This window comes from Cyprinus carpio, chromosome B23, assembly GCF_018340385.1.
Source record: "Cyprinus carpio isolate SPL01 chromosome B23, ASM1834038v1, whole genome shotgun sequence".
NCBI classification, from domain to species: Eukaryota; Metazoa; Chordata; class Actinopteri; order Cypriniformes; family Cyprinidae; genus Cyprinus; species Cyprinus carpio.
In genome coordinates this window covers 25,153,172-25,178,373 of record NC_056619.1, presented here as the reverse complement: position 1 = coordinate 25,178,373, position 25,202 = coordinate 25,153,172, and the positions used below count along the sequence as shown (strand labels likewise).

General features: G+C 35.6%; 1 protein-coding gene across 1 annotated transcript in view; it reads right to left on the bottom strand.

Annotated features, from left to right (window-relative positions):
• Positions 1 to 612: 612 nt before the first annotated feature.
• The window catches only part of LOC109113209 (copine family member IX), a 40,031-nt gene continuing 15,441 nt past the window's right edge, over positions 613 to 25,202 (bottom strand). Inside the window, exons 8-21 of the mRNA XM_042750644.1 lie at positions 16,114 to 16,177; positions 13,846 to 13,949; positions 12,245 to 12,349; positions 10,628 to 10,669; positions 10,358 to 10,433; positions 9,729 to 9,782; positions 9,565 to 9,626; positions 7,659 to 7,705; positions 7,325 to 7,506; positions 5,789 to 5,916; positions 3,636 to 3,738; positions 3,477 to 3,534; positions 3,319 to 3,392; positions 613 to 2,348 (exon numbers count right to left, since the gene is read on the bottom strand). Coding sequence (XP_042606578.1) covers positions 2,166 to 2,348; positions 3,319 to 3,392; positions 3,477 to 3,534; positions 3,636 to 3,738; positions 5,789 to 5,916; positions 7,325 to 7,506; positions 7,659 to 7,705; positions 9,565 to 9,626; positions 9,729 to 9,782; positions 10,358 to 10,433; positions 10,628 to 10,669; positions 12,245 to 12,349; positions 13,846 to 13,949; positions 16,114 to 16,177 — 1,282 coding nt within the window. The 3' untranslated portion in view covers positions 613 to 2,165. The remainder of the gene's footprint in view (positions 2,349 to 3,318; positions 3,393 to 3,476; positions 3,535 to 3,635; positions 3,739 to 5,788; positions 5,917 to 7,324; positions 7,507 to 7,658; positions 7,706 to 9,564; positions 9,627 to 9,728; positions 9,783 to 10,357; positions 10,434 to 10,627; positions 10,670 to 12,244; positions 12,350 to 13,845; positions 13,950 to 16,113; positions 16,178 to 25,202) is intronic.

The window sequence follows — 25,202 nt, the reverse complement described above, 5'->3', positions numbered from 1 at the left end:
AACCAGTTTTGGTTCCCCAAAGAACCTTTCAGTGAACAGCTCTTAAAAGAACAATTTTTCAAAACCTTTTTTCACTGTAAAGAACCTTCTGTGGAATGAAAAGTTTCCATGGATGGTAAAGGTTCTTTGTGGAACCACTGATGCCAATAAAGAACCTTTATTTTTAAGAGTGTATGGCCGATAACCGATAAATCAAACCGATATTGATACTTTAATTATATAATATTTTGTCTAAATACATTAAAAAAAAGCACTTAATAAAAAGAAAGTATTTTAAATGCTACAAGTGTATTTAGGCATCGCAACATTTTAAACAACTATAATGTACAACATGAAAAATAGATATTTATTTTGATATTTGCTGAGGACATATAACAGACAGATTAGTGTTGACATTAGTGTTTGTAAATATAAACTTTAGATGAGCATTAGCAAAAACCAAAGACAATCGAAATGCAAAAGAAAATGATATATATGCAGCATTAACCAATAAGTTATCAATATATAGTATAGTGCATACCTAATTTTAATTATAGAGTATATTTTTAAAGTTAAATGTTATGTGTATATAATGGTTGCATTTAATGTATTACATTTATGCTGACTTTAAAAAAAAAAAAAAAAATTGGGTCTGGACATTTTACAGTATTGAGAGTTTACAGTTATGAGAATGTGGTAGGGAGAAATTTTGTTATAAAAATGTCACAATGCATGGCATCTTAATGGTCCTTTTTTGATTTTTGGGGTAAAATATGACCCAGACATTTCTCTGTGAGATTCACCTGTAAAATCCCCTTCTTTTCCTGTCGTTCTGCTCATCACCTGATTTATCTTTGTCACGCCATACGTCTGCCTACTTCCTGTGCCCATTAACCTCTGCTGATTACACTCTGGATATTTCTTCCCTCAATCTTCCTCTCTCTGGTTCAGTTGCACTGATTGGCACCTCTGTTTCTGCAGGTAATTAGCTGCATCCACTCAAGGTGTGCGGAAGACTCCGAGTGTGTCGGTGTTCCCGCACAGGCATCTGTTTTTCTGCCACACACAGCTACTTATTAGCTCCTTTCAAAATCGGGCACAAATTAGAAAATATTTACACACTCAAGAGTGTGCCAGCGCAACTAATTCAGCCAGTGAGAAAAAGAAAAAATATCTTGGCCTAAGATACTACGTGAAATATAAAGATGATGTTGTTAAAGGTGACCTGTGCATGCGTGGTTGGGTATTACAGCGTACAGCACAGCCTGTGCAACCACACACTCCGTCTGTGAGAACACAGCGTATCATGTTCCTGGGGAAATTTCAGTTTCAGAAATGTCCAGACGATATTTCAACACAAAATAAAGGAGAAAGAACTAAATATTATATAATAAAGGCAGTCTAAAGTGTCTCTTAAGCTTTAAAAAGTCACAGGATAAAACACTGTAATTATTTAATTAAAAACAATTATGACATAATAAAAAATTATTATCATTAAATTTAATCAGGGCATAAAAGGGGGATTTGTTTCAGCATTTAAACATAAAAGGCTTTTTTAGTATATAAAAATTTAAATAAAAATAGTCAATCATTATAAAATTAAATAATTCTATGTGATACAATAGTTTTGTAACAGGTTTAACAATTATCAAATACCAAAGAGTACCATATTTTTGGAAGTCTGATAATTAATTTTTTGTTCATTGTGACAATTAAGTACATTTAGTACTTAAACTAAAGAGATTTTAGAATTTGAGAATGAGAAAATAATGTCTTAAAGCAATACATTTCCATTTACTGAAATGGGATTCATTTATTTTATGTAATTTATGTATTGCATTTCAAGTAAAATTTTATGCATATTTTATTGTTTTTCTTATCTTTAGATTTTTTGAGAAAATATGACCCAGACATTTCTTTTCAATAATTTCACCCTCTTTTCACTTCCACATCTTCCATTCCAAGGCAAGCAAATACTGATGTTTTTTTTGATTGATTGCTGGCTGATTATAAAGTATTACACCACACACTTACATTAACATATTCCTGATTTCAGTTGATTATTATTGTAACTACATTATGTGCTACTGCTAACCGATGTGGAAAGTAAAAATGTGCATCCCCAGTGACAGGCCCGGGGGTTTCCGATGCGAACATATAGCTGTGGATAAAACACTGCTCTAGGATCAGAGGTGGACGTTTATCTGTGGTGTGGGAGAGGGGCAGAGGGCTGGTCTGGGTTCAATGCCTCTGCTCTTCATGAACGACAGCAGCTGGTCAGGTATCTCGGCCAGTACATCCTTGGCCAGTCGGGCCATGCTGAGCACCTGGTTCCCAGATCGGTCGATGTAGTCCCGGAATGGCACAAACTAGAGAAATACAAAGATGAATCTTATTGAAGACAGCTTTTTAATAACACTAAACAATTTAAGGTAAGTGATAAAAAAGAATGTAATATAATATAATATAATATAATATAATATAATATAATATAATATAATATAATATAATATAATATAATATAATATAGGTGTGTGGTAATGTTAATTTAATATTAGTATTAGTATAAAAAATACATTTACATTTACAAAATACATTTGTGCCTGTAAAGTTAGTAAAAGTTTTTAACTTATAAAACCACTTACTGTAATTACGTAGTTAAACATTATAAAAACAATTTAAAATCAAAAGAGCTAAATTGATTGTGTTAAATTTATTCAGAGTATAAAAAAATTATAAATTATTATTATTATTATTATTATTATTATTATTATTATTCCAGTATTCAAACTTAAAAAGGCTTTTTAATTTCACAAAAAAATGCAAAGTAAGTGGTAAAAAAATAATATAAAATGTTATATAATATATAAAGATTTTATATAATATAGTAAAAAATAATATAAAAAATGATATATATATCAAAACTACTTTAATTGTTTATTGAAAAATAATTAAAACATAATTTTAATAAATAAATCAATAAATAATGTTCAATTTACTCTGGGCATAAAAGGGATTTTTTTCAGAACTGAAACTTTTATTTAAAAATGTTTTTTTTTTTTTTTTTTTTTTTACTTTTATTTAAAAAATGTAAGGTAACTGGAAAAGCATATTAAAAATTACATACAAATTATATAATATAAATAATGATTTCATATTATATTAACGATTATAAATATTAAAAAATCCTAAAATAAATGTTTTATTTGTGATACAATAATTTATATAACTAATAGTTTATAAGACTTTTGTAAATATTAAATAACATTAAATAAAAGGGGAAAATCAGAATTGAAAAAAGACCAAAATTGCCACATAAAGATGGATAACATTATGTACCTGGACAATGTCTCTCTCAGCAACACGTCCCCTGGAGGACACCCTGACCTCATCTCCATCCAGCTCTTCCATTGCTGTTACATTAACACGAGAACAGTTACATCACATATTATATTTTTCTTTTGAGAGCATCTGTGTTTGCAGTGCCACAATCTCACCATCAAATTCAGCAGGGCCGACTCCCACAATTATGACTGACATGGGCAGAGACGCCGCCTGCAAACAGGGAAGGGGCAGCAGTATGTGATCAATGCCCTGCTAAAAAGATTATTGTATTTACAGAACATTGTGAAGGTCTACAAGCAAAAATGACTCACGGTGACCACGGCTTCTCTAGTCTGTACCATGTCGGAAATGACACCGTCTGTGATGATCAGCAGCACGAAGTACTGAGAGCCATCTGTCACCTCTGACGCGCACCTGAGGGTTTACAGAGTTAAACGCCTCTATATTTAAGCAAAACAAGAACATGCTTCTCAGAAACTGAAAATGATGCAGTATGGTTGCACTAAAACTAGTACATTTCAAAGCAGTTGCTATGGAATTATGTGTGATTTCTAACGGGCCTAAGTCAAAACAAATATTCTGATGCCTAGAAATAGGTTAGGGTTGCAAGAAAAAAAATTAATAAGGGTTTGGTCATTATATGACTTAACAAGCACTGCTAATAATTTGGAGATTCTGGTTTTGTGTTACAGCATGTGGTTAGAAATAATCCTCATTATTTTATCGAAGCCTTTTCTTGAACTTTCCTTTTTAAATCTGTCTGTTCCATCCAGTTCATCGACCCTAATAACCACCTCCAGATGTTTTCTCTGAGAGCTGAGAGAGGAGACTCCTAGCAACTCTGAAAAGTTGACCACTGCAGCAGCGTCCAATCAATATCTGCCTCTTAAAGCAACTCTGCAGTTCTGGGAGTTTGATTTTCTTCAGATTGAGAGATTTAGCTGGATTTAAAAAAAGCCTTGAAACTGACAAGTGCAATTAAAAGCCTCTTCACATGTGTGTACAAGGTTTAGATCAGAGATTATTTTTTTTTATTCAAATCCAACATTCTTGTTCTGTGTCAAATTTAAAGCATACTAACCATCCATGTTTTCTGGGTTTTTTTTTTTATCATGATTAATTAAAATACTGGGCCTGATTATATAACATATTTCTGTGAAAAATATCCAGACAGAAATAATTACTTTGAAATTACATTGACGATAACATTGAAATTAATTCAGTTCAATTAAAAACAGAATAATAGAGTAATAATATAAATAAAGGAAATAAATAAATTAATTAATTAATGAATTAATAATATTCTGTATGTTTAATGCAATATATTATTACTATTATTACAGTAACAATAATTAATAGTGGTAGTTGTATCAGCAAATATTCTATATAATAATCTTTCATCTATAGTGTAAAAAAGAATGCTTAAAATGTTCTCATATTTAGTGTTACTTCTCTTTTCTCTCTAATTAATTTTTACATTTACTAAGAATTTCTGAGAAAGAAAAATGTTTAAAAAAATAGTTTCAAATTGATTCCAAAATGATTTTTTTTAAATAGTTTCAAAATGTTGTGTTTAACTATAATACATTTTCTTTTTCATTGCACATTTTTCATCTCTACTTTAGTAGCTTTTGTATAAATAAATAAATCAATAAAAATCGGAATTTAATCTGAATTATTTTTGTTAAATATTCTATTTCATGAAGACATTTCTCTATAAATAAATAAATAAAATTCAGAATTATTTCTGTTAAATATTCTATTGCACAAAATATTCTATTTCACAGACATTTCTCCTACATTTCTTGCACCAAAGCCTGTTCTATATTCTGTTCTATATCTATAATTTTCACTCAACCATTTCCCACCAGTATCTGAGCCTTTAAAAGAACCTGGTTATTTTTTCGACTGTACATGTGACACTTCATGTAAAGGACCTCTCTTGTGACTGGCTAACCTCTTCATATTTGAAATAGTTCAAACTCTCATTCATGCTGTGATATTTAAATTTTAAATGTTAATGTGCTCGTGGCTTCACATCACAACCATACTAATTTCTAAATTACCCATTTTCACAGATCAGCTTCAGTAAATAAACACTGAGCGAGAGGGTTGTGTTGCGAGCGCTGCCAACATAGTATCACATCAAAATCTTGTGTTTCAAAAAAAAGAAACCTGTTTTCCATGATATTTCCCTTTAAAGAAGTTATTTCTTCCTGCGTGGTAAACATCAGACCTCGACTGCATCTGAGCAGCAGGTTCACTGAGTGAAGTGTTAGTCAAGCGCAGGTTTCTGGAGGAGTCTTTGTAGCGCGTGTGCGTGAAAGTGCATTTGTGTGGAGAGAGGACAGGCTTTAGAGTGAATAACAAGTGGATAGTGACAGGAAGGAGTTCAGCTCGCAGGGGAGAGAGACAGAAAGAGAGCTCAACCTGGTGTCAATTGCAGGAGAACTGTTTAGCTTACTGTGCCACCTGGTTGATGACAGGGGCAAAGTTGGTGGGGCCATAGAGCTGCACTTTCCGGAGACAGTCATAGTACGCCTCCAGCACGCCTTCGATGCCGACGCAGTTTGCATTCTCACAGTCGGAGTTCTACGAGGTCAGAATACACACGTGTTCGAGAAGAGCTCCACAAGTTCATATATAACACATGAGGAATAACACCAGTCATTTCTGACTTATTCATACTGGACTGAGGCATATTTTATATTGTTATATGCTATGTCCAAAGCTAAAAATTCATGACAGCATAGTTTAGCTTTAATAATGAATATCATGTCTGTGTGGTTTGTTTTAAATGGATAGTTCACTCAAAAATGAAAATGCTGTCACTATTATTCCTGTTATTATTCCTGTTCCTGTCACTGTTATTCCAAACCTTACTTAATTCAAAATAAGATTTTTTAACTGTTCTTGTTTATACAGTGAAAGTCAACAGGGTCCAATGTTGCCTATTTTAGAAAAAAGATTTTAAAAATTTAGGAAGAGAGAAAATGTAATACAGGTTAGGACAGAGTGAGTAAACTATAACTTTCATAAATGAATTATACATAAATGATAATTTTGTTATTGTATGTGTGTTTTTAACCCTTTAAAGCTTACTGTATCATATTTAATACACTTTTTTTTAATTATCAACATGATCAAAACTGCACTAAAAACCTGTTGTACACAATCTACTAAACATTTTTAGCAAGTACATTTAGTATCATTCTTAAACCGTCCACCTTCAGGTTGTGTCTTTTTTCTGTGAAATCTTTACTAATTTTTATAAAGTAAATGTAAGAATAATTTTCATATTGTTAGTGATATTTCAAGATGAACACTTACTTGGCTAAAGCAACTTTGGTTTAATGATTATTTATACATAATTAGTTTTTGTTTGTTTTTTTTAAATCATGTTGAAATGTGAGCATTAAATATGACAATTCAGGCCTTTGGGGAACGTTTATTTGTACATCCTTCAGTCATAATTACATTATTGCATTTATTTCACCTCGACAATAAAAACTGCAGCGTTTGATCATAGAACAAAGCATTTAAATATAATCTTACTATGTAATCTAAGACATATTATTGGAAAATACAGATTGACAAAAATGCATTTGCCATTAATGCATTTTATCCAAGTAGTCTGTTATACTGCTCTAATTAATTTACATTATAAGCTATCAGAATTTTATCATATTTCCTGGCTATATAAATATTAGCAATTGCACCAAATTTTTGCACAGTTTTGGCCTTTTAATAAAATTGAGGTGTTTCTTTCCTATTCAAGTATGAGCTCCATATTCTCCCATATCATACTATATATACATCAGTAATAAAAGCCTGATGTATTAAATATTATACTATATTATATTAAATATTCTATATTTAGTCTAAAGGTTAAAAAACGGTTCCATTTAAAAAAAAAGAAAAAAAAAAGGTTTTTCTAACTATGATTTCATATGTCAGGCTTTCCAGGGTTAATGATGGCTCTTTTCAAGCTGTTACTCACCAGGGGAAAAGCATGAGAGATCTTGCCATCAGGAGGGAGTTTAGCTCCAAAGCCATAGGCAGGGAAGAGTTTGTCACTGTCATAATCCTGGATGATTTCTCCCACGGCTTTAAGGGCCATGGCATACGCGTTCAGCTGATACGGGTTCATGTAGTGGAGTGATGTTGGCTGAGATGGGTTTCCTGTGTTCAGGTATCAATCAATACAAATTTAATACACAAGAGCAAAGGCATCATGCTCACTTACATCAGTGCAGAGCTCTAAATCTAAAACGGACATGAGACAATCGCATGCCACACAAACACAAATGCTTATGTAATGATGATGGTCTTACCATTAGAGGCGGTGAAGTCTATGGCTACAGTGAAGTTGAGCTGTGTTCTGTTTTCAACATTGAAAAGAATCACAGTCAAAAGTTTGTAACCAATGCAGTACATACATATGGATACTTAATATGACATGCTATATTAAATGTGCAAGGTGTGTAAATATATATACTAAGGTTCAAATGTTTTGCATCATTAAGAATTTTTTTTTTTACTAAGGCTTCTTTAAATTGATCAGAAATGAAAGTAAAGACATTTATTATGTTATAAAAAAATTACAAAATGTAAAAAAAAAAAATGCAGTTCTTTTGAACATTCTATTTATCAAAGAATTAAAAAAAAAAAAAAAAGATCATGAAAGGATCATGTGATACTGAAGCCTGAAAACGTAATGCTGTAGTAATGGCTGATGAAAATTCAGCTTTGCCAGTAAACTGTTAGATGTTAAAATATATTAACATAGAAAATATTAAAATTTATACATTTATTTAAAAACTTTAAGAAAAAAAATACTAGACTACAAACTTCTGACTGGTGGTGTATACAAAGGCTACTAGTTAAATTGCTTATTTATTTATTTATTGCACAATTATTGATTGATTGATTGATTGATTGATTGATTGCATATTTATTTCTTGCAACAACTGAATTGAAAATCTTCAGAAGATCTTAGCATTTATTTGGTTTCCCTTTTGTTTTCATGACAGTGGCACTCAAGCCGATATGAACAAAACCTAATCCATATTATTCATACTTCAAAGGTAGCAAGACACCTGACCTTAGTACAAAGGAGTTTGCATACTCAATGTCACACATTTGATTAGTAACCTAGAAATACTGTAGTTCAGAGTCCAAATATTATAGTCCAAATATCTCCTATTCATTTGAATTCATTTTCATCAAAATTTCTTTGTTAATGTTCAAAATACTAATACTTTGTTTATTTCAAGATTTAAATTGAATTGATTTTCAACATAGAGCTTTTGGATGACACTGTATATGCAAATTTCTAACAGATTAAAAAGTTACTCTCTTAATCATTTAATCATCTGAGCAAATTATCAAAATGCTTCTAATCTAGACATGTTAAATCAATCAATAAAGAAAGAAAGAAAGAAAGAAAGAAAGAAAGAAAGAAAGACATTTGTTTTTATTTAAAATAAACAAACATATGTTTTTTTTTATCAAGTCAATGCATAATTAAAGGTCCAGCTGCAATTAAAAGGCAAGCATATGGTATGATATACTGGTATACTGAATCACTGCCTTGATTTCAGATGTCTGGAAATGAGTATGTGATGATTGCTTTAGATTTTTTAAAAACATTTTTATTACGGCTGTCAGTTGATGAAATATGTGCTTTTTACTCATTCTTTACTGCCTGCTCTCAGTAAGCATGGCTTGGGGAACCAGGGTTCTTGCTGGATAATTTCAAAAATATGAAGGCTTGAATGCTTGCATGGCTCCAGGTATGGAATTTATGTAAGTGACATTGTGTGAATTCTTGCATTTAAAAAAAACTATCACATTAAATTAATACATCACATATATTGAAAGCCCTAATTTTTTTACATGATCCACTGAACTATTTGACCATTACTGGGTTTAGCCTTGAAGCACATATCCAGAACTAGGTTCTAATGCAAAAAATTCTCCTATATTCCATACCATGTATCAGTATTCAACACACATGTAAGTAATGCCTGAAAAAATAAATGGAAAGTGAGCTGCCCTAAAGGCTCAATGACATTAAGATCCACTCTTGTTTATTGGTATTGTCTTGAAGTTATTCAGATCAACTAATCATAATTCCACAAAAGGTTTACATGCACGGCTATTCCAGCTGCTCTCTAACCAGTAAATCTGCATCTTTCTCCAGCCTAATTTATCCAGGGACTTTTAAGGGGCACTCACCCGCCTCGAATGAAGTCCACAAATGTGTACTCCGATTCCACTTTGAAGGACAAAAGTGTTACCTAGAGAGAGTGAAAGAGAGAGAGAGAGGAGAGATAATGGAAGTCATTATGAAAAAACATCAGAAGAGGAGAGCGCTTGACAGGTAATCCATTCACACGTACCGTGCCAGAGTTGACGTATTTCTTTTTCCTCCCTTTCTTCTTAGGATTCAGAACCTGAAAGAAACAAAAAGACACCCATCAAGCATGGCTGAAAGAAATATGACATTTTACTGAAGTGTCCTCATATGTTTTTTTCTCTTATGATTCATGAAACATTTTTGGCACTTCACGAATACAGCCCACACTGTTGTCCCTTTACTTTTTTGGAGGCATCAGAAGCACAAGGTTTATTTATTTATTTAGCTAAGTTAGATAAACAGTTATCGAACATAAAAACTATCATTGCATGAAAAGTAACTAGTTTTCAACACATTAAATGTCTGTATCCCCACCTTTGGCCTGTCTTCGCTGTATCTGTTGTATGGAAATGAAAATCAAACAAAAATCTATTTTAACTAAGTTCTAAAACACAGTATTTAGCTGTGTCCCACATCTTTGTATAATTTATACACATACAAACAACACAATCAAAAATAAACCAACTCTTTTGAAATCCTTTTTCACTTTTTCAGATTTGCAAGTCTAATTCTCTACTCTGTTCATTGCAAGTGTTTTTAAATCATCTCTAAAAGTGCAGAAAAATTATGTTTTGCCAGAACTCAAAATTTATTTGTACAAAATGTTTTTACCTCATAAACATTGAATTGGCTCTGCCCACGAGACAGCTCTCTATAGCTGGTCGTAAACTCTCCGATGAAGTCATGACTGAAGAAAAATCAAAGCGTTTACTTGAGCGAGGAATATTTAATGAACATTGCACAAGCGTGCTGAGAAGAAATTATTTTGGCTAATGAAAACTTGACTTGAGTTATTGTTATGCAGGATAATTTATGTATTCATAAACACAATATTTACTACCCACGAGGGGGAACACAAGCAAGCCATGAAGAACAGCGTACCTTCCATCTCTGTCCCAGTCATAAACATCAACCTTCACTGTTCTGGAGAGATTACAAACAAATCAAAATCGCACAGCAAGTCAATATCTAAAATGAAGTGCAGACAGCCTGAATTTTCTCTAAAGGTCAGAGTATGACAGCAGCCTGGTGAGTCCACAGAGCCAGTCCAAAATAACACCAGCACCGGCCACTGCCTCACTCCAGCTGACTGCTGGGATCATTCCGACTGCCACAGTGACACAGCTGCCCGTTTCCACAGCTCTCGTTTAAACACCTCAGAGCTTGCCACACAAGTCTGAGAGATGCTTTAAAGGTGCGACTAAAAATCGATTGCTTTCAAAAAGCATAGACTCCTATCAGAAATATTATTTACATGTTACGGACATAAATACAAATGTACTGGCTCTCAGAATGCACCCAAGAATCTAAAGCACATCATATATTATATATAAATATAGCATATCATATATTCATTTTATTAGGACTGTCAAAATTATGCACCAACACATATTTAAAAATGTTTCAGGTAATTGCAACAAACTGCATTTCTTATTAAATAAAGTAATTTCTTATTTATCAGGGTTATGCCATTACTTGAAATAAAATAAACATTAACCAAAACAAAGTATTAAAAAAGAAAAAATTTATTCCAGCTAGCTGCCACGGCATGATTTTTAATTTTAATTGTGCTAAAAGACTAAAACTTATAAATAAAAATTTATATAAACTATATAGATACAGTATATATGTTTATAAACAAAAACTACTAAATATTACATAAAACACAAAACAATTACTAAATTTTTTAATAACAATTAAAATTAAAACAGAAAATGTAAAAAAAAAAAATAAAACTTGACTCAAACTATTAATAAAAACTATAATAATATCTCAATGATATACTAAAATAACCATTATGGAAAACTTGTTTATAAACCAAACCCAGATGGGAAGTTTAACAAAAGTTATTTGCATTCTTTATGTGGTGAAATTTAATTATCATCAAACCTCAAAAAGACTAATGCACAGGGTAGCAGCAAAAACATCTGTTATAAAAGATTAAGTCTATAAAGTAGAGAAAGTATCAAGTATTAGAATGTAATTCTTTCAGATTTGCAATTCCCATGTTTTGATGCAGTTGTATTTAGAACAATAATTACACATTATTTTGTTTTCTTTACTGAAAGATTAACTGAGTGCATTAACTAGGAATTACAATATACTGTGTGTATATATATATATATATATATATATATATATATATATATATATATATATATATATATATATATATATATATATATATATATATATATAAACATTTAATTGATTGACAGCCCTAATATGTTTAAACATTAACCTTTACATATTTTAAGTAAACAAGAAAAGCTATTTAAACCCATTTTAACTCCATAATAAAAAATATATATTTTTAAGTGAAACGAGTGAATATTTAACAACTGGTTTTTTCTCTGAAAAACATGAGTCAATTAATTATTCACAGCAAGACCTGTAGTATGTACTAAGAAAGTTAATATAGTGAAAAATGACTTGATGTCAACATTAAGTAGCCATGCAGCAGGGTTATACTCTTCGTAAGGATTTTAAGTGCCTCACCTGTCATAGTCTCCGTTACACAGAGCTCGCACTGGGATGGTGAAGGGCTGCCACACGGGGTTCAAAGTATTCTTTATCACCTCTGTTTTGTGACAGATAGTGAACCTACAAAAGAGCCAAATCAAAAAGGAAATCTTACTTAAAGGCTTGTTATGACACCTGTACGGTTTTCTTTGAAGGAATACGTTTGAAAACGAATACCAACCAAATACAGCGAAACATCAATAAAAGTGGTTATCATCAAGAGCAGCTCATGGTGGGTATGAAGAGCCTCTTGGGTTTCACAACACTACCATAACCCTCTGTTATTAGTCAAGTGAGCTAACACTTATGGATAATTTTGACTTTTATGGGGTTTTATGTTCAGTCTAGAAACATTTAGCTAATACCATGTCCCAACCAGGCACAAAATGATAAAAAAGCAATAAATCCTCGCTCTACCGTGTTTCTCCTTTCAGGGCAGTTGCCAAAAAAAGATTCAACCATGTCAGTCAACACAAAGGAGGACATTTTACTAGTTGTTTAATTTCTTTTCAAGTTTTGAGCTGCATAAGAAAGTATACAGTTATACAGCTTCGGAACGATGATGGTGATTAAATGACAATAGAGTTATCATTTTTGTTAGAATTATGCATTTAAGAAGCTATTTGTACCCGATCTACAGTAACCCTAAAAAATGGCTTTTGTTGGTGTGATTTAATGTAGTAATTAGGCTGATATTTTTTTTACTTGAATAATAAATGAATTAATTTAAGTTACCTGACAAAAGCGCATGTTGCATCATGCCTGGTTACTAGGGCATGTTGTTAAAGGAATAGTTCACCAAAAAATGAGAATGTACTCCTGCTCAGGCCATTCAAGATGTAGGTGAGTTTGTTTCTTCATCAAAACAGATTTGGAGACTACAGCACTTGCTCAGCAGTCCTCTGCAGTGAATGGGTGCCGTCAGAATGAGAGACAAAACAGGTGATAAAAACATCACAATTCACAAGTAATTCACACGACCCAAGTCCATCAATTCTCGTGAAGTGAAAAACTGCATGTTTGTAATACAAAAATCCATCAAGACATTTTTAACTTCAAACCATTGCTTCCAGCTAAATATGAGTCCTCCATTCATAATATTGCTTTCTAATGTGAAAAAAGTTGTCTCATAAGAATCATGAGAGAAACGTGCACAGATCAAGCACTGTTTACAAGTGAAACCAGTCCAAAACAGTTCTAAACAAATATGTTGGTGGGTTTTGATGTGCCTTTTTTGCTGGAGGAAGCATTATTTTGGATTTTGGACTCATATTTTGGCGAGAAGTGTCAGTTTAAAGTTAAAATTCCATAATGATGAATTTATTTCTTACGAACGAGCAGCTTTTCACTTCAAAAGATTTTAATTGATCGACTGGAGTCATAAAGAATACTTACTATAATGTTTTTTATCAGCTATTTGGACTCTCATTCTGATGGCACCCATTCACTATAGAGGATCCACTGGTGAGCAACTGTTATAAAGCAAAATTTCTCCAAATCTGTTCCGAAGAAGGAACAAACTCATCTATATCTTGAATGGCCTGAGTAAATGTATTCCTTTAGTCGCTCATACTCACGTGCCGTCTTCATTGCTGCGGTAAAACACCAGGAAGGGATCAGACTTCCCAAAGAAATCCTTCTTATCCAACTTGTTAGCACAGAGCTGCATGGTTGCAATGTCCTGTTATAAAACACTTGATTATCTCGGGATAGATGGGAATAGAATATACCAAAAACAAACAAAGTTCACAAACAAGCAAACAAAACACATGCACCCCTGACACAGAGTCCTCAATACCGGCACAATTACATCCAACAATCCATTTTAATCGCTGACCTCAGTTAACATCTTTCCAGAGCAGGAGTTCAGGACACAACAAAGGCAAAATACTAGGACAAGAAATCAGTTCCACAGAGAGGATGCACTCGTGTTAGAGGAGAACAGCAATTGGTTCATACATATTAATGTTGAGCGGAGGTCTCCAGTGTTTAGCTATTTATTAGTGCTGTTCTCTTCAGAATACCAGATCTCTGGGGAGACCCTCAAGACCAGGAAGGAAGTCACACAAGCAACAGATTTAACTGAATCTTGATAAAGAGAGAATGTCTAGGGAACACTCGAGGAAATACGGTCCGGGTGTCACACTGGACCGATAGCTCATCTGCCTTTTAAAACAGCCATCTCTCTTGGGAAGACTGAAGCTGTATTTGAGGTGAACTGTCACGGCTTTCTGCCAAACACTCCCTATAGCTATACGAGAGATGAAATTGAATATATATACATAATTTCTGTCATCTGAAATTATATTTATGTGATTTTATGAACTGGCCCACATCACTGAAAAGAGATGGATGGTTTAAAACAGTTATTAAAATGGACTGGTCAAAATAGTGAACCAAATGCTAAACTTGAGTCTACAAGGGTTTAGGATTAAATGTGTGAGGGAATCTCACAGAATTATGTCCGGGTCACATTTCACCCCAAAATTGTTTTCTTGTGCATCATTTTCAGGACCATTAAGCACATTTACACATTTTTATTTTTACATATATGGACATCAGCTTGAGATAGTCACCACTGATAAGCTATTACTAAATATAATGTAGAAACTTCCATTTTCTGTAAAGCTGCTTTGCATTATGAAAAGCGCTAAACAAATAAACTTGAATTGAACTGAATTGAATTTACCCCACCAACCCACTGCATAAATAAAGATACACTACTGTTCAAATCTTTGACGTCAGTAAAAATTATTGTTTCTCCAAGTCTGCATTTATTCAATCAAAAATGTAGTAATATTTTAAAATATTATTTATTTGTAATAAAAATATTACAAATATTATTTGTACAGTGTATATATACATGATAATTCTCATTTTTGTAAAACATTTTACTGTATTATTTTAAACCAACATACAGTAAAGTGCTACAAAATTAGTACTTCCATGATGTATGACTACTTTAATAAATCAAATAATATATATTATTATATCAATATTTTTTATTATTATTTATTTGTTTGTTTGTTTTAGTAATAATATGAATTGGGGCACAAAATATGCTAATTATCATAAAAATAATGCCCTACAAGCTTCCTTTCCTTTAAACAAAATGTAAGGTTTTTTTTATTTTAATCAACAAGCAGCAAATTCATGTGCAGAAATACTTTAATAGTAGATAAATACTTTAATACATCAAATAAAATATATCTATCATTTATTTATTTGTTGTTTGCATAACAGTAATGTGAATTGGGCAGGAAAAGTGCTAATTACCTTAAAAATAATGTTATGCAAAATAAACGTAATGCTCCTACAAACTTCCTTTCCTTTAAACAAAATGTAATGTTTGATTTTTTTTTTTTTAATCAACAGAGTAAATGCAACGGACACTTAAATGACCCATAAATATATTTTAACCTTTTAAATAAAATATAAATGTTCACCATTTTTTATTCATATTTTGCATAGCAGTGATGTGAATTGAAGTCCTACAAGCTTTCTTTACTTTAAGCAAAATGTATTTTATACATTTTTATTCTGATTTTGCTATGGACATTTGCCCCGTGATAAAATATTACATATGATTGACAGTTTTCATGAGATTCATGTGTTCACTCCAGTGACTACAGAGAGAGATCCATGGTGGATTAACTTGGTAAATCTAGATGTGTATTGCTCCTTCTGTCTCTCTGTGCCTAATCTTAGCAAAAAAGCAAAAAAAAAAAAAAAAAAAAAAACCTTCACCTCTGATATTTAAATACAATGCCTTAGGCATTCAACTTGATGAAAGACTGTAGAGTCAGACTTAGTGTGTGTGCGCATGAGGATAGTTTTGTACTGACCCGACAATTGCTGAGTTCCTCAGCTGTGAAGATAATGTTCCCGCATTTCTTCCCAGGAATACCCCTTGAGAAAAGATAGATAAATGGTTTTAAACTTTCAATAAAATGTGGGGTAACGTTTTTAAAGAGAAGAGTTCAAGTCAACCCCTCATAAAGACTGGCACAGTTCTAAGAGCACTGCGAGCCCACTCAAAATCAGGACAAATAAGACGACTCCATTTTTGTGCTCAAAATGAGATAGTTGCTCGAGCACTTTTTGCTGCTAAGAGCTTTCTGCAGAACAATTCGATTGCACTGCCGGTAATGGTGGGCCACTTCAGTCACTGAATAGCCCACATCGAACCTCTGAAAAGAACATGATTCACCTGAAAAGAGGGAAGGTGTAGGGAATGAGGGGGAAAAGGTGATGAGGGTTAGCTAGAAAAAAGATTAAAGGCTTAGGACTGAAAGACTGTATGAGGGAAAAGAGAGAGATTCTGAGTGAAAGAGAGGAAGCAGCCAAGTGATGGAACAAACGCAACGAAAGATGCTGAACACAGTTTGATTTTGGAAGTTAATAAGGGAAGTTCACAAACCATTTTGCATTCACAAACTGACGTATTTCTGAGTGAAAGAGGATATGTTTTTATATATTTTTTGAAAGAAGTCTCTTATGCTCACCAAGGCTGCATTTATTTGATCTGAAATATATTAGAAACACTAATAATGTGATATATTTACTGTTTAAATATATATTAAAATATCATTTATTCAGCAAGGATGCATTAAATTAATCAAGTGACAGTAAGACATTTATAATGTTACAAAAGATTTATATTTCAAATAAATGCTGTTCTTTTGAACTTTCTATTCATCAAAGAAAATAAGTAGCATTTTCAACATAGATAATAATAAAAAACATCACTGATAACTGAGCACCAATAACTGAGATTAACTGAGAAGCAAATCAGCAAATTAGAATGATTTCTGAAGGATCATCTGACACTGAAGACTGGAGTAATGATGCTAAAAATACAGCTTTGCAATATCAAAAGCAAATTATATTATATATATATTACAATAGAAAACATCTTTTACATTGTAATACTATTTTAGAGTATAATTGTTTTTACTGTATTTTTGATCAAATAAATATAGCCTTGGTGAGAATAAGATATAAACATAAAATATTAATTATTTCAAACTTTTGACTTGTATATCTATAAGGAATTGATAGGTTTATGAAAACCAAGTGGTGAAAAATAGAGCTTGGTGACGTCAGCTGGAAAGGAAAAACTTATTTTTATAACATGCAACAATGAATCATTCAAAATAACATTAGGAACATCCATTAAGAAGGCAAATAGAGTGAATTTTGATTTCATGCTGACTCTAAGTGGAAATGAGGCTTATGCACAAAACATATCCAATACTTAATGGAGTCTCGGTAGTCTTGTATATATATTTGTCATAAAATTATAAAATGAGATGATTGATTCCAGCTCCAAAGCTCCATGGCCACAGACTCTCTTTCATCATTTTTAAACCCAATTCTAAGTGGTCTCATGCCATCTTTGCATTTGATTGGCTAAAATCAGATTCCCATGGGAACAAATATTACCGCAACAGCTGATTGGCAGGTTAGCTTGATACTTTAGTACAGCCTTTGACCCTCCATCTATTCACACACACATACGTGCATAAACTTACAATGACATGCACACCTGATCACCCGCAGGCTAGAAATCCAGTTAAAGCTCAATGATGCCAAATAGGAATTTAGACTGAAGGACATCTAAGACAGGCATGCGTCCCACCACGCTTCTCATCTCCCCCCTCCTGAGACACATGTCAGATCCGGACATGCAGGTAATATTCAGTAAGGCGGATCTGCCATGGAGAAGGCTAGAGGTGGCATGGAGGCTGAAAATGACTCTTTGTAGTGGGAAGTGTTTTATCAAGTTATCTACAGTCGGCTGAGCTGTAATGAATGTAATTACATAATAGTTTTTAAAAATACATTGCTCCATATTACTTTCTTGCAAATTTCACACTGCAATCTGGAGAAAATAAATAAATAAATAAAAAACACCAAGAGGATCACTCTACAAAACTGATGCCTTTTGTGTCCATAATTAATGTGTAAATAACTATTAATAATAGTTCTCTTTCAGTCGGTGACTCTCAACGTCATGTCTGATGACCGACGAATTGGGATCTCGCCTAGAGAGACCAATCCACTTCGAGTGTAAACTAAACGAGCCAATGCACAATGGCATGCGATTATTGCATCCAGCTGCCTCTGATCACAGTGTGAGTATAAGTAGGCAGCAGGTGCACCGCATATTCAGCTTTTCGCTTTGGAGCCGAGTTGTTCTATCATTCTGCTCCTGACCTTCTGCTTCGAGTCTACAAGACGAGTTCAAGCACGCTCTTCGAGGGCTCTCGTGCTGGTGGTACGCCGATTCAGCGGCGGTGGTTTTCCCGTGTTGTGGGTTGCACACAGCAGGCTGCATTACCCCCTGTTTGTGTTGCAAGCAGCCATCTCCCCTGTGTGCTTCAGCACATTAAAACAGCATTTCTAAAGAGTATTCACGGGTGGAGCGTCTTTTTAAAGATGCCCTCCAATCCGTGCATTTCTGGATGCGGTCGTTACCTGGCGCCGGGTGATGGCCGATCGCTGCCTCTCGTGTCTGGGAGTTAAGCACGCTGAGGTGGCTTTTGTTGAAGAGTCATGCTCCCATTGCAGGGAGTTGCGGACCAGACTCCGTTTCCTGCAAAGGGGCGGAGTGCCCGTGCCAGTGCCCAGATTTAGGGTTCCCTCGGGTGGCAGCTGGGGGCGCCCTACTTCTGTCACTGGCCAGACTGGTCTCACGGTGACGGTGAGAAATTCCCCTCCGAGGAGGGCTCCTCCTTCTGCCAGCACTTCGAAGCCAGTGGAGCTGTCGAGAGAGCAGGCTGGACACTCCAAGGGGATACCACTTGTATCTTCCATGGGTGGCTCACACTGGTTCTCAGGGCCCCACCCCAGTGCCTTCTTCCCGGAGGTGCATGATGAGCTCACTGGGTCATGGACGGCACCTTTCACCGCCAGAAATCACCCCAGTAGCTCAACCTCCCTCACCACCCTTGATGGTGGTGCAGCGCGGGGGTCCACAGAAGTCCCCCAGGTGGAGCGGTCAGTTACGTTGCAATTGTGTCCAAATGCCGCTACCACTTGGCGGGTCAAGCCGTTGCTCCCTTCCCGGGCCTGTAGGCATTCGTCGGCTCTGATCGCCAGTGCTTTTACGGCCTGTGGAGAAGCTGCCTCCACCTTACATGCTATGGCATTGTTGCAAGTGCACCAGGCTGAGGCACTGAGGGACTTGCATGAGGGTGGTCACGACCCAGAAGTTCTCAAAGAACTCAGCACTGCAAAGGACCTTGCACTACGATCGACGAAGGTTACGTTGCTGTCTCTGGGTCATGCAATGTCCACTATGGTGGTCCAGGAGTGCCATCTCTGGCTGTGTCTGGCTGACATACGTGAGACAGACAAGACACGATTCTTGTATGCCCCCTTGTCCCAGACCGGCCTATTCAGCGACACTGTGGGAGAATTTTGCCCAGCAGTTCACCACTACCCAAAAGCAGACTGAGGCCATCAGGTACATCCTGCCCCGGCGTGCAGCTGCTGCCTCCACCCGGCCACAGGTGCAGCACCTCAGCCTGCTCTTCATCGAGGGCGGCCCCCTGCCGCCGCCCCCGCTCCTGCGCAGCAAACGCAGCAGCCTCCAGCAAAGAAGCACCGTGGAGCCGGTTGCAGAGCAGCCGCCCCACCCGTCTAGGCCCCCACCAAACCTGGTGCCAAGAGCAAGGGAGGGAGGGATCTGCTCTTCGGGAGATGGTGAACACACCACTCCCTGCCCTGGAGAAGGACCGGGCAGAGAATCTTTTGTTTCTTTTTTCCCCGCCACCGTCAGACCGTGAGGTCTCTCTCGCCAGTGAGCAGTAGTAGGCGGATCGGGAAACAACCGGGCAGCCTCTGGAAACTTCATGTCTGATCCCTGGATGGGATGCGGAGGTTTTGGGTGACCTACCCGAAGAGGTAGTTGACACCATCCCTTCAGCGAGAGCACCGTCTACTAGACACGCTTACGCTTTGAAGTGGAACCTGTTCGCCGAGTGGTGTTCTTCTCGTGAGAAGACCCCCAAAGATGCCCGATCAGATTCGTGCTGTCCTTTTTGCAGCAAGGGTTGGAGCGAAGGCTGTCTCCCTCCACCCTCAAAGTCTATGTCGCTGCAATTGCTGCTAACCACGACCCCGTAGAGGGGAAGTTGCTGGGGAAGCATGACCTGGTCATCAGGTTCCTTAGGGGGGCGAGAAGGCTAAATCCTCCATGGCCCCCCTCTATACACTCTTGGGACCTGACTCTAGTGCTCAGAGAACCGGTAGAGGGCTGGGTTCCATATGTAGAGACCTAAATGGATCCCATACAGTATGTGTAAAATCCATTGTATGGCCTCAGAGCCGTGTTTCCCCGGCAGACTTCTGCTATTCCAGGGTTACAATCACCTCCAATCTTCCATATGCACCTAAACGGATGTTCATATGTGTATTGCTTCCGAAACCTCCTTCGGGAAGGATGGAGCTTCCACAATGTCCCTGTTCCAAGTGGAACGGGTATGTTTTCCCAGTGTTATCCAGTCTTATTGATTGGGTAGTGGCATAGCAGCAGTAGCTGGTCTTCTTGTGGTAAGCCCTGGCCTGCGCCAAAAAGAAGGGGCGCAGGTGGCTTCCACAGGACACTGGAAGCGGCAGTACCTGTGGCCCTTTGGATCCTAATTCGGATCCCAATTCGTCGGTCATCCGACGTGATGTCGAGAGTAACTGCCTGAAAGGGAACGTCTCGGTTACGTATGGTAACCCTCGTTCCCTCAAGGAGGGAACGGAGACGTCACATCCCGTCGCCACAACTCCTGTACCACAGCTGAGAGGCAGAGTTACTGGCTCGGCTCCTCATCAAAAACCTGAATATGCAGTGCACCTGCTGCCTACTTATACTCATGCTGTGATCAGAGGCAGCTGGATACAATAATCGCATGCCAATGTGCATTGGTTCGTTTAGTTTACACTCAAAGTGGATTGGTCTCTCTAGGCGAGATCCCAATTCGTCTGTCATCCGACGTGACGTCTCTGTTCCCTCCTTCAGGGAACGAGTGTTACCATATCTAACCGAGACATTATTATTAACTATAATAATAGTTAATAACATAACTTTGGTTTTGTGCTATTACACATTTTCATTAACAAACAACCAACAAATTTAGTAACTTTATTATATTTTTTATTTTTCATGATTCTTTTTTTTTTATTTGATACCTATATCAGAATAAAAACTATATATTGTTTTATATATTACATGCCATCTAATTAACTGCCCTTTCAAATGATGTAGCATTGAATAAATCAAACTTTTGTGGCAAATATGTATTAAATTAATATGTATCAAAAGTTTGGTGTCAGTATTTTATTTATTTTTTATTCAGCAAGGATGCATTAAATTGATCAAAAGTAAACACTTTTATATTGTTAAAAAATCTTTAGTCTTTTTTTTTTAATTCATCAAAGACTTTTGTGATTTCCACAAAACTACTTAGCAGCATAATAGTATTCCACACTGATAATTAAATAAAAAAAGTTTCTGAAGGATCATGTGACTGGAGTAGTGGCTGTTAATAATTTGGCTTTGCATCACAGGAATAAATTACATCTTAAAATGTATTTACATAACAAACAGTTTTTATTATTTTAAATAGTAATAATATTTCACAGTATTTCTTTTTTACTGTATTTTTGATCAAATAAATGCAGCCTTGATGATAAGAGGTAAGAAGTATAAGACATTTCATAGAGAGATTTCATAGAGAGAGAGAGAGAGAGATTACGATCAACCAGTTTACTTTTGGTAAAGTTTTACAGAATCACAACAAATAAAGAAATAATTTCAAAATTACTTTTGAAATGGAAAATCTTCACAGAATGACCTGAGATCACAAATGCAACATCTAAAGTAGAGAACAAACAATACCGGACTAAAAAGCAAGCTACTTAGGGAGTTTGGGAGTCCAAGGACACCACTAGAGGATTTTTTGCTGTACAAACACAAAGACCAAGTAGGAGAGAGTTCAGCTTGCCTGAAGAGTTCACATCTTGCCCCAGGCATCAACTCATCATGCTCAAGGTCACACGTGGCTCATCATAACCGTAAACTCTCTCATTACTCAGTACCAGCGAATGTATAACTTAAGACAGCTGTCAGTGTCACTAACTCTCGGCATTCACTTTCCCGCTGCTATGGAAACAACTTATAAAGGTAAGCCGAGGAGGTTTTCAATCCCAACTTTTGCTGCGAATGGGGGCTCCATCACTGCTACCATGCACAAAGAACAGGAAGTGCCAGTAGTGTAAGTAATACTGCAGTCTACAGAAAGGAAAAGAAAGAGAGCTAAATATATATATATATATATATATATATATATATATATATATATATATATATATATATATATTTAAATCACTGACTGACAGGCGGGAAATGAATAAGGGAAAAAATTAATAACATTTAATGAATGACATTTAACATTTCGCGAAGATACGTCTTTGGATTAAGAGTTATTGCACTCAAATACCTCGCCTTCAGTTAAACCACATTGTGGTATGAAACTATTCATGGTCACAGGCAAAGAATACACTCTTTTTTTCAGCTGGGCTGTCACCTCTCTAACACAGCATATCTGACAGACAGAACAAAAGCATCTCAAGATTTTATCGGAAAGCTTCAAACAGAAGGAGAGCTTCAACAAAAGAAAGAAACGCATAGAGGTTTGGAACAACTTGAGGGTAAGTAAATAATGAATTTTCATTTTTGGTGAACTATCCCTTTAATTTTACTGTTCAACAGGCAAAATAAGTCATTTAGAATAGTAATAGCACAACTCTCCTCAACAAGCTTCACTATCTAAGGTCTCATTTATAACACAAACATTACAGCACAGCTTATAATGCTTCAGGTTACTGGCTATACCACTAATTATTTACTGCACATCTGTGTTTTTATAATATTGCTGTTGTTGCTTTGTATCATGCATAACAACAACTCTAAATGGTGATAAAACCAGTTCAATGCACAGCCTCTTGGGGCTTATTGCTTTGTCACACGGCTCTACAACTGGCATGTAAATGTGGCAAGATCATACAGCCAAGCATTGTTGTTCATGTAGATAAAATGGCATCACCAATATAATGGTGCCTCATAAAGGTGAATGACATGAATTTTACATTACTCGAGCTGCTAAAAATACAGTTGGAGAGACCAGCACGCTGTGTTGCTGAAGTATGCTGCAGGTTCAGCCGTGGGAACAGACTGCAGAGAATGAGTAAGCCGGCCAATTAGGCAATGATGGTGGGGATTTTAGTGAGCATGCATTAACTGATCTCACTGTTCGGTCAGGGCAGGTTAATAGCTGTCAAAAATGCCCTGCTCCCAACAGCACTCGAAACACAGATTGTAGAGGTGCATATCAGAGCAATTAAGCAGCCGATAAATGTCTGTCAGGGAGGAAGTATTGCAGAGAAATGCAAATACTTACTGTATCTGAAGTGCCTGATCCAGATAAGGACAGTGATCATGTGACGGTTAACTCGATTATGCATAATGAATTTTAAAGGCCACACTGTGTTTACAGGTCTGCTGGCTTACGGATTCGCCGCACACACATCTGGCGCAGGAATCAGGAGCTGTGCTTAAGTTCTAAGCCCGTGGTTCCCTCTTAATAAGCCAGAGACTCATCTGAAGGTCAAACGCAACAGCTGTGTCCACAGATAAAAAGATCTTGAGATAGGCTTAACCTCATCCATTAAAATAGCATCACCAGAATACAAAGTAAACACTGAGATATTCCTGTGATTTTGGATTTTTGTCTTCACCCACTTTGGCATAAATATCTGCCATTCTTTTTTTATTTTATATTTTGTAGAGGTGTAAGAGGTGTTATGTTTCTGCACTCTTCCATTTATAGCAAATTAAGAAAAAACTTGTTCTAAAAACAATTTTTGTGATGGTTTATATTTTTTGTGCTTTGTATGGAACATCAATGCCTGTTTAAGTGATGAACATGATAGTCATGTTTTCAGGCATGATAATAGACATTTTCCTGTGCTTCAACTGTTTGGCCTGTGCTACAAAACTTTCAACCTTGTTGTCTAAGTCAAAAGAGCAAGTCTCTAAAGATGGCTCAGATCCTTTCTTTATTGCAACTCTAATGGATTTTTTTCTCTATTTTGTCCAAGAGGGAAAAAAGTCACTTATTTTTATAAGAAAATTAATACAACACCTCTCCTCAAGGACATCTAACATCTCATTTATAGCACAAACAGTACAGCACAACTTGTAATCCTCAGTTATTGGTTTGTTAATTGAGTATATACCACTAATTACTGTGTACTAAACATCAGTGACTTTCATCATACTGAGCCACATAAATGTCACCTGATAATATAAAAATAGCCAAATATGAGCCAATAGTTGGCCTATCCAATATGCAATGTACTGGTCATTGACTACAGTAGATAATACATTCACAATATATAAATTCTATACATTTCTTTTAAGTAATGTTCATTTATATAATATATTTTTAATGCACAACAGAGGTCTAATGTGTCAAAAATCTGTAGTGTACTGAACATGTAATTGTTTTCCATGCAGCGGAGTGTGAAAATCCATTTGAGCTAGTGATGTGTAAGTGTGATAGCCATCAGTACACTGACAGTAGTGTGTTTGGCAGTTTACCTGGACACACTTCACCCTCATACATCTCAGTATAAACCTGTGACAGCACCGCGACTATGATGAATGTCTCCAACACTGAGGGTATTTTCACAGAAAATGTCATGCTTTCTTTCTAGCTAATTAGAAGCTCAGTTTGTGTGTGCGTGTGTGTGTGTGTGTGTGGGGTAGAGATATTGACACCCGGTCTTGTTATTGTACAGCATTTTACATTCTCTCATCTCAAACATTCCTGGACCGAAACCAGGTTGTCTAAAAATATTTTGCTCAGCCTGACAG